Source organism: Neopelma chrysocephalum, unplaced genomic scaffold, assembly GCF_003984885.1.
Source record: "Neopelma chrysocephalum unplaced genomic scaffold, ASM398488v2 Primary Assembly neopelma1_231, whole genome shotgun sequence".
NCBI classification, from domain to species: Eukaryota; Metazoa; Chordata; class Aves; order Passeriformes; family Pipridae; genus Neopelma; species Neopelma chrysocephalum.
Genome location: NW_020897893.1, coordinates 1 through 10,236, shown reverse-complemented (window position 1 = coordinate 10,236; position 10,236 = coordinate 1). Strand labels below are relative to the sequence as shown.

The window sequence follows — 10,236 nt, the reverse complement described above, 5'->3', positions numbered from 1 at the left end:
GCCCCGCAGCCGTGCAGCGGGGCCGGATCCCCCCGAGCCACTCCAGCGCCAGCCCCAACACCATCCCCAGCGGGGAATACTTCAACGGGCAGCCCGTGTCGGAGCTCATCTCGCAGCTGCTGCGGGCTGAGCCCTACCCGGCCGCCCGCTACGGCTCCCAGTACGCGCAGCAGGGCAGCGTGATGGGCATCGACAACATCTGCGAGCTGGCCGCCCGCCTGCTCTTCAGCACCGTGGAGTGGGCCCGCAACATCCCCTTCTTCCCCGAGCTGCCCGTGTCCGACCAAGTGGCGCTGCTGCGGCTCAGCTGGAGCGAGCTGTTCGTGCTGAACGCGGCGCAGTCGGCGCTGCCGCTCCACATGGCCCCGCTGCTGGCGGCCGCCGGCTTCCACGCCTCGCCCATGTCCGCCGACCGCGTCGTCTCCTTCATGGACCAGATCCGCATCTTCCAGGACCAGGTGGAGAAGCTCAACCGGCTCCAGGTGGACTCGGCCGAGTACAGCTGCCTCAAAGCCATCGCGCTCTTCACGCCCGGTACGGGCGGGTTTGGGCCGAGCCAGGGGTGGGAGGGACCAGGGAGGGGGTGTCTGCTGTTTTCCTGGGGGTTTGGGGTCCGGGGAGTGTCTACAGAGGGCAGAGGGCCCTCCTTAACCTGGCGCTTCACCGTCCCAGCGTGTCCGTCTGGATGCGGGGATGAGCTTCCTGGGGTGACGGGAATGGGATCTGCAGGAGCGCAAATACCCCCCCTGGAAAACAGGGAGGTGGGAGCCTCATCCCTTGGTCCATCCTGTGCCACAGAGGTGGTTTTGGGGTCCAGGGAACATCCAGAGATGGCAGAGAGTCCTTGTTCCCTGATGCTTTCCCCCTGTGGTGTGTTGCATCCTGGGTTTCTCTGGATACAGGGATGAGCCTCCCGAGGGTGGTAGGAACAGAACAGATCTGTAGGAACAGAACAGATCTGTAGGAACAGATACCCTCAGGGAAACGGAGGGGGACCTTGGGGAGCCCCATCCCTTGGTCCCTCCGTGCCCATCCCACGCTGCAGCAGCGGCGTTGGGCTCCGGGGTTCATCCAGAGGAGGCAGAGGGTCCTCATTCCCTGGCACTTCGCCGTGGTTTTTGTCATCCCGGCGTGTCCATCTGGGTGCAGGGACGAGCGTTCCCTGCAGGAACACAGATACCCCCTGGAAAACCGTGAGGGTCTCACCCATGCCCATCCCAAGCCGTGGAGTCGCCCGGTCCTTGCCGGCACCACCACCACGCCGGGTGGGAATTTGGAGGGGTGCTGCTCCCCGGGGGCGTCTCCAACTGGGTTGTTCCCCGTTTGTCTTGCAGACGCCTGCGGGCTGTCGGACCCGGCGCACGTGGAGGGGCTGCAGGAGAAGGCTCAGGTGGCCCTGACGGAGTACGTGCGCTCCCAGTACCCGTCGCAGCCGCAGCGCTTCGGGCGGCTGCTCCTGCGGCTGCCGGCGCTCCGGGCCGTGCCCGCCGCCCTCATCTCCCAGCTCTTCTTCATGAGGCTCGTGGGCAAGACGCCCATCGAGACACTAATCAGGGACATGCTGCTGTCCGGGAGCACCTTCAACTGGCCCTACGGGACGGGGCAGTAGGGACGGAGCGCACGGAGGGGGGGGACGTCCCGGGACCACCCCCCTTCCCGGCAGTTGGACGTGGATTCATTCCCGTGGTGTAACTGTGCTGGCCCTCGGCCTCGGAGCTCTGTCTGCCACAGGAGGGGGGGTCTGCTCCCCGCAGGAGCTGTGGGGTCACGATGGTGTCCCCCAGGAGCAGCGGGAGCGTGGCGTTGTCCCCCTGAATCCGAAGGTACTCCCCGTGTCGCCGCCGTTGGACACCCCGGACTGTTCTGGACCCCGTGGAGCTCCCCGGCCCCACCCTGGTCCCCCCCCCAGGGCTGGTTCCTCTCCCCCCTGTGGAACTCGGAGCATCCCAAGGGACCTCGGAGCAACCCCAGGGCTGGTCCCTCCCTCTGCCTCTGCGGTGGAGCCCCGGGGAAGGGGGATCCCACCCCCTTCGCTCCTCCAAATCTGGATTTCAGATGTCGGAAGGCTCAGGCGGGAGGTGGTGGGAGATGGGACCAGCCAGGCTGGGACCCCTGGCTCTGTCCCCCCACCCCGGCTCCAGTCCTGGGAATCGTGGAAAAAAGGGTCATTTTAGAACCCCTTTGTGCCCCCCAGGCCGGATCCAGCCTCGAGGACTGATGTGCTGAGCTTGGAGCGGCCCCTTTTTGGGGCTGATCCCACCTTCCACTGAAGCATCCCCGGCGTGGGGGCACCGGGAGGACACGGGGACAGAATGGGGGTCGCAGGGGAGGGGCTGGGGGGCTTTTTGGGGTGTGAACAGCACCCAACCCTTCCCCCTGGGCTCATTCCTGCTTTTCCCCCCCCTCAGGCCAAATCCAGCACCCCCCACCCCCCCCCACAGCAGGGGGGTGAGTACCAGCAGCCCCCCCCTCCCACGGTCCTGTGCCTCCCTGGGGTTTTTTTTTAAGCCACATTTGGGCGAGAAAGGAGATTTTGGGGGACCAAAATCAGGCTGGAAAGGGGTGATGCTGCTGGGGGGGTGTCCCCAGGGCTGGAGGGGGCACATGGAAGCAGGGGGGGAGGGCAGAGCCAGCCAGGAGGGATCAGGGGGGTCCCTCCCCCTCTCGGTGTGACAGACGGCATCAGGATTAGCCGGGATTTGGCATTTAGGTTGATTCACTGAAAATATAATCCTTGTTCAATGATACTAAACAAATGAATTAAGTCAATAAAAGATGTTTCTTACAGCCCCGGGGGTCTGGTGTGAGCAGGGGTTTGGGGGGAGGGGGCTCATCACCCACCCCGGGGGGATGGAGCCAAGTGGGGGGATGTGATCCCTGCCCCCCCAAAAAATGAACCCCCTGTAAAATACCTAAAATTGGGTGTTTTATGGGTAATCTGGGGATTTGAGGGGGGGCTCCTGGGTGATGGTATTTAACATGGGGTGGGAGGGGGGGGGTCCCTTGGGAATAAATCCTGCTGAGGCAGAGCTGGATCAGCAGGAGGGAGGGGAGGAGTCAGCCCAGAGGTTGGGATTGGGGCTTTTGGGAGGGGGTTGGGGTCCCCCTCCAAGGTGGAGGGGGTTGGGGTTCCCTCTTACAAGGTGGGGTGGTTTGGGGGACTCCCCCCTCTGAGGGTCACTCTCCCCCCCCCCCAAGCCCCTTTCACACCGACCCCAATTTAAAATCAATAGATACACTTCATTTATTTAAAAAAAAAATTGAAATATTACACAGTTTCAAAGAGTTCCTTATAAAATATCACCGGGGGGGGGTCCCCAAAGGGGTTCTTCCCCCCCACCCCAAACCCCCGGGGGGGGGCCCCGAGACCAAGGCTTTCTCTGCCCCCCCCCCAGTTTGGTACCCCAACCCCTGTGAAGGCACCCAGGGGGGGTACAGACCCCCCAAAAAAACATACTTACAGGAGTGGGAGGGGACCCCCACAGGATGGGAAGGCACTTGGGGGGTACTCAGGGTGGGGGGGACACTGGGGAGGGTTCGGGGGGGGGGGTCACACCAGCAGCTGCCTCCAGCCCCCCAGCCTTGGCACCGAGGCGGTTTTGGGGGGGATTTTAGTACAACAAAAGGCACAAAATGCCCCAAAGTCTTTGCAGAGGAGGGTGTGGGGGAGCACAGGGCCCACCCCCCGTGCCCCTCTTTCCTTGGGGGGGGGCTCAGGTCACCCCCGGACCTTGTCGTAGTCGCTCACCATCCGCTTGATGTGGAAGAGTTTGTTGCGCAGGGTTTTGGTCTCCAGCTTCTTGCTCTGGTAGTCGGGGCTCTGAAAGGCAGCAGGGCACTGGCATCAGGGGTGGGGGGCACAGGGAGGCAGGTAACCCCCCCCACAGCTGTGTCACACCCCCACGACTCACCCTCTTCTGGTCCTTGAGCCTGTTGTACTCCTCGGCCAGGTCCTGCGGAGGGAAGGGCAGGAGGGGGTCACAGGGGGGTCACGAGGGGGGCACAGCTTGGGGAGCACCCCAGGGGGGCAAAAGTGCTGCCCCTGGTGTCCTGCAGCATCCTGAGGTTCCGCAGCATCCATCCCAAATCCTCCCCAGCGTCCACCCCCAGCGCCCGGAGGCGTCCCAAGGCTCCCTGACATCCACCTCTGGTGCCCTGCAGCATCCCAGAGCTCCAAAGCATCCATCCCAGATCCTCAGCATCCATCCCCAGCACCCTGCAGCATCCCAGGACCTCCTGACCACCCATCCCAGCTCCCCAGCATCCATCCCCAGTATCCTGCAGCATCCCAGATCCTCCACAAAAATCATCCCCACTGCCCTGCAATGCCCCAGATCCCCCACGTCCATCCCTGGTGCCCCGTGGCCTCCCAAGGCCCCACGACATGCATCCCCAGCATCCTGAAGCATCCCAAATTCTCCACGACATCCATTCTCTGATGCCATGCACCATTCCAAAATCCATCCTCAGCATCCTGAAGCATCCCATACCCCCCACAACACCCATCCCAGATCTCCAACATCCATCCCCAATGCTCTCCAGCATTCCATACCCCCCACAACACCCATCCCAGATGCCCAGCATCCATCCTCAACACCTTCCAGCATTCCATACCCTCCCCAACACCCATCCCAGCTCCCCAGCATCCATCTCCAACACTCCAGCATCCCGTACCCTCCACAACACCCATCCCAAATCCCCAACATCCATCCCCAACACCCTGCAGCATCCCGTATCCTCCACAACACCCATCCCAGCTCCTCAACATCCATCTCCAACACCCTCCAGCATTTCATACCCTTCACAACACCCATCCCAGATCCTCAGCATCCATCCCCAACACTCCAGCATTCCATACCCTCCACAACACCCATCCCAGCTCTTCAACATCCATCCCCAACACTTTCCAGCATCCCATACCCCCCCACACACCCATCCCAGCTCCTCAACATCCATCCCCAACACCCTCTAGCATTCTATACCCTCCCCAACACCCATCCCAGATCCCCAGCATCCATCCCCAACACTCCAGCATCCCGTACCCCCCACAACACCCACCCCTGCTGCCCTGCAGCATTCCCAAGGCTCCCCCACCACCCCACCGTGTGCCAGCGCTCCCACGGCTCCCACCTGGTACTGGGGGCTGTCCTCGGGGACACTGTCCAGCTGCTTCCCCAGCTGGCCCAGGCGGTCGTTGACGGCGTCCATGTGGGCACAGAGCTCCTTGTAGCGCCTCAGGTCCGAGTCGAACTCCTGCTTGTACCTCTGCCGCGTGGCGTCCGAGGAGATCGGGGGGTACAGGCTGGGGGTGGGGGAGAAGGGGGGCACAGTGAGTCCCCCCCAAGGGCAGCTCCAGCTCCAGGGGGGTGCTCCGGGGGGTCCCCAGCTCACCTGGCCCACTGGTCGCGGTCCCGCTCGTCCCCGGACTCCACGGCCGTGGTGTAATCGGTCTCGTACTGGGACTCGTCCAGCTCCGGGTTCCGGCGGCGCCGGCGCCCGCGGCGGGCGGGGGGCTTGGGGTTGGGGGGCTGCTCCCGCCCCTTCCCCTCCACAGGGCTCGGCTCCGGCTCCGGGGGGTCACTGCGGGGGACACGGCGGGGTCATGGAGGGGATGGACACCCAGACCCCCCTCCCTTGGTTCCTGCTCCAGGGGGTCACTGCAGGGACATGGGGGTGTCACCGAGGGGACAAACATCCAGACCCCCCTTCCCTCACCTTCCCTTGGCTCCTGCTCTGGGGGGTCCCTGCGGGGCACATGGTGGGGTCACAGGGGGGACGGACACCCAGACCCCCTTCCCTTGGCTTCTGCTCCAGGGGGTCATTGTGGGGGACACAGTGGGGTCATGGAGGGGATGGACACCCAGACCCCCTTCCCGCACCCTCCCTTGGCTCCTGCTCCGGGGGGTCCCTGCAGGGACATGGGGGTGTCACCGAGGGGACAAACACTCAGACCCCCCTCCCTGCACTTTCTGTGGGCTCCTGCTCCAGGGGGTAGGGGCACAGGGGTGTCACAGAGGGGATGTACCCTCTAGACCCACCCTCCCTTGGCTCCTGCTCTGGGGGGGTCACTGCAGGGACACCAGGGTGTCACGGAGGGGATGGACCCCCTAGACCCCCCTCCCTGATCTCCAGGGGTCCCTGCAGGGGACACGGGGTGTCACAGAGGGGATGTACCCCCGACCCCCCCCAGCCCTGCCCACACTCACCCGCGGGTGCTGTAGGTGCCCGAGGGGTAGAAGCCGTTCGGGGGGGGGCTGTAGGAGGGGGGGCTGTAGGGGGGTGCAGTGATGGGGCTCGTGGGCTTCTCCGAGTAGGCCAGAGTGGCCGTCTCGTCCTGGGCGCTGGCCCCGTCTGTCACGTTCTTCACCTGCAGAGGGGACAGGGGTCAGGGGGGTCCGGGCTCGGGGGGGGGACACTCCCCAGCCCCCCCAGCAGGGCACGGTAGGGACACAGGGACAAAGGGGACACCAGTGCCTGCCCCGTGCGGCAAATCCACGATGGAGAGGGGTTGTTGGCCCCCTCGGGGCCCCCAAACTCTCCAGGGACCCCTAAAACCCCACCAGCTGCTGCAGGAGCTTTTTGAGGGGCAGATCCAGTGACTGACAAAGGACTGACTCCCAGATACCCCCCAAACCCCACCAGTGGTTGTGGGACCTTGTCGGGGGGCAGTCCCGGGACCAGTGGGGACACAGGACAGTCAGAAGAACCCCAACCCCCCCCACCAGAATCCAGGAATGAGCCCTGGCAGAGCTGCACTGGGGTGTCCCACGTGGCTGTGGGGGAAAAAGGAACGAGGGGAGGCCCCCCTGGGTGGGCAACACAGCATTTGGGGAGGGGAAGGCTGGAGAAGGACCCAGAGATCTCAGAGTCCCCATGAGACAGTGGTGGGGGTCCCACTGGGGGACAAGAACACACCAACACAGCTCAGGGGGCTCTGACACCCCCAGGGTGACACCTCCCAGGCTTTGGGGGGGGTTTCTGGCCCCTTATCCAGCGCTTCCCCACCCTGGACCCCCCATCACCCCCTTGGCACGGCCGGGGCTCCTCCAGGAGGACGCGGGGCGTCCGTCTGTCCCCCCTCCCGCTTCCTTCCTGGCCTTTGTGGGCTGTTTGTGCCGGAAGCCGGTCCCTGCCGGGATGGGGGCCCTGGGGACATCCGGCCGGTCACGCCGCTTCCGACGGCACCTTCCCCCCCCCACTAACGAAGCCGCGGCTAATTGGGGTGACAGGGCCAGTGGTGTGGGGACAGCTGTGTCCCCGGGACGGCAGCGGGGTGGCTCAGTGGCTCCCGCCCGCTCGAAGGTCACCCCGTTATCTCGGTCCCATAAAACGGGAACAGGACGTCCCAGGAGGGAATCACACCCCAAAACCTCCCCCCCACCGAGGGGGGGTGACTCCACAGCGTCACCAAGCCAAGAAGGACCCCCCAGGGGACCCCGGGGAGTGGGGCCCTGTGTCCCAGAGGGGCAGGAAATGCTTTGCAAGGGAGGGACTTTAAGCAAATAAATAAAACCCCAACAAAGGGATTTCTGCGAAATGAAAAATAAATATTGGACTTGCAGGCGAGGGTGAGGCCTGGGGACACGGGAGAGAGGAGTGGGGACATGGCAGAGAGGAGTGGGGACATGGCAGAGAGGAATGGGGACATGAGGAACACCTGGAGAAAGGTGTGGGGACAGGGAGAGAGGAGTGGGGACATGAGGGACAGAGAGAAAGACATGGGGGGACACAGACATGGAACACAACGTGGGGGGACATGAGAAGCAAGATGTGGGGACACGGGGGGACACAAGGGGACACGTGGAACAAGGTGTGGGGCGAAACATGGAGCGAGGTGGAGGGACACACAGGGCACAGCCCCGATTTCCAGGGCTGGAGAACTCCAAGTCTGCATTGAAGGATGGGGATGAGGATGGGATGGGGACAGGGACAGGGAGGCAGCCCCCGGGGGGAACCTGGGCAGCCCCTCCTTACCCAGAGCACAGCAGCACCTCCAAAGCCACGCTCTGCACATTCCAAACCTTCCTTCCCTGCGGGATGCTGCAGGCATTCCCGAACCCTGCCCAGGCTCAGGGAGCTGCAGAGCCGGGGCAGGACGTGGCACATCCCCGGGCCAGGCTGGGACCAGCACCGGGGGAGGGTCCTCAACATCCCCCTCGCGGGGACACAGGCTCAGGGGAGCTGTAAATCCCTCGGCTTCCTGCTGGCACATCCCCGCAGAGCCGAGTTAATCATTGCCAAGACCGAAACCACGCGGCGTGGCCGGGCAGGTCCCCGGGCAGTGTCCCCTGGCTGCTGTTTCGGGCACTGTCCCATGGCCAGCGAAGGGGCCAGGACCCGGCCAACACTCCAGCAGGGAGCCCCTGGCCCCCAGCCCATTGGGTCCCACCCTGTTTGCCTTTCAGAGAGTTCGAGACCAGCTTGCCCAGTTTTTGCTCGGTGGTGCCGGGGAATGGCAAAGGCTGGGAAAACACGGGGTGACAGGGAGGGACACGGCGAGTGTGATAATGAGGTGTGCAAACACACCAGGACTGGGCTCTGGGGTGCCAGGCTGGGCAAGGGGAGGGGTCCCCACACAGCCCTGGGGTCCCCACACCCTCCCTGTGCTCACCCCGGCACATCCCGACCCACTCCTGCCTTGGGAATGTCCGGCACAGGGCAGGCAGGGAAGAAGCTCACAGGGAGTCCCCCCCCCTTCTCAGGACCCCCAGCCCACCTCAGACTCACCCACTCCTCCACGTTGGGACCCTCCTGGACCACCGGCACCTTGTCCCAGTAGATGTTTGGTTTTCCGTATTTCCAGATCTTGCTCCGCGTCTTGTGAGCGAAGAAGCAGATGAGGCAGAGGAGGATGACGATGAGGAACCCGCAGACGATGGCCACAGCCTGGAGGGGAGGAGGGAGTGGGCTCTCAGGGTGGGGGTCACAGGGGCTGGGTACCCTGCATCTTTCTGGGATGAGCGGGAATTGCTCCCTTCATCCCCAAATCCTCCTGATGTTGCACTCCCACCATGGCGGGGGGAGAGGGGCAGGGTCCCCCCAACCTGGGATGGAGCCCATCAGGGGTTCCAGAGATTTAGGGGCCAGGTCAAGCAACGGAGGGTGGTTTATTTTCCCATGGGGACAGGACAAGTTTGGGATTTGGGAAGCAGCGTGGAGCTGGCACCCTCCAGCACCTCCCTGCAGCTCCCTGACCCCACCGGCGGCTCAGCCACGCGCCAGCTCCCACACCAGGCATCCCAAACGGCTGCCATGAGCCAGATCCCTGCAGCCACACAGAAACCGGGATGGAGCAGGGCCTGCTTGGCCTTGGCAGGGAGCAGGAGCAGCCGGGGCCGGGCTCAGGAATGTGGCACGGCCGGCACGGCCGGATGGGAACCGGCAGCACCGGTCCAGCACATGTGGCACCAGCTGGAGCCCTGGGGCTGGGGACGGGGGTTCAGGGGCCCTCGGGGTCCCGAGCCGGGCTGGTGGCACCGGCAGTGCCCAGCTGGCACTCTGACACTTCCCAGCCCCGCAGAGTCCCGGCCCTGCTCCAGCACTTTTACAGCCAAGAACAAAGGTCCAGAAACTGGGTCTGTGTCGGGTTGAGAGCCCGTCCCGTCCCCTCCCCGAAACTCCCGGCGCAGCAGATGGATCACCCCGGGTCCTCCCTGGATCGCCCCAGCCCTTCCCACAAAACTGGATCACCTCCTACAGTCCCAGCTCGTCCTGGATCCTCTCACAGCCCTGGAACACCCCAATTCCTCCCACAGCCCTGGATAATCCTGGTTCTTCCCACAGCCCCTGCTCAGTCCAATTCCTCCCACATCCCTGGAATCACCCCGACTCCTCCTGCAGTCCCAGCTCATCCTGGATCTTCCCACAGCCCTGGATCACCCCATTCCTCCCACGGTCCCAGACAATCCTGGTTCTTTCCACAGCCCTGGATCACCCCAGTTCCTCCCGCAACCCCAGGACACCCCGATTCCTCCCACAGCCCCGGATCACCCCGATTTCTCCCACAGCCCTGGATCACCCCGATTCCTCCCAGAGCCCCAGCTCATCCTGGCTCATCCCAACTCCTCCTGAAGCCCTGGATCACTTGTCCCAGTTGCTGCTACACCCCCAGATCATCCCAGTTCCTCCCGCTGCCCTGGATCACCCCAAACTCATTAAAGACAGGGGGAAACTGCTGAGGGCAGGACGAGGACCGAGGGCAGGACGGGGACCGAGGGCAGGACGGGGACCGAGGGC

At 64.1% G+C, this 10,236-nt stretch overlaps 2 protein-coding genes across 2 annotated transcripts in view; one reads left to right on the top strand and one right to left on the bottom strand.

Moving 5' to 3' along the window:
• The window catches only part of NR2F6 (nuclear receptor subfamily 2 group F member 6), an 8,714-nt gene extending 5,927 nt beyond the window's left edge, over positions 1–2,787 (top strand). The window contains exons 3-4 of the mRNA XM_027703469.1: positions 10–534; positions 1,335–2,787. Coding sequence (XP_027559270.1) covers positions 10–534; positions 1,335–1,609 — 800 coding nt within the window. The 3' untranslated portion in view covers positions 1,610–2,787. The remainder of the gene's footprint in view (positions 1–9; positions 535–1,334) is intronic.
• Positions 2,788–3,229: 442 nt separating this feature from the next.
• On the bottom strand, positions 3,230–8,910 carry OCLN (occludin; the record flags this gene model as incomplete). The annotated part of the gene is made up of 6 exons (XM_027703470.1): positions 3,230–3,820; positions 3,912–3,953; positions 5,131–5,302; positions 5,392–5,580; positions 6,207–6,367; positions 8,728–8,910. Coding segments are annotated over 6 exons (849 nt in total), but the record flags the coding sequence as incomplete, so codon positions are not given.
• Between the last annotated feature and the right edge of the window lie 1,326 nt (positions 8,911–10,236).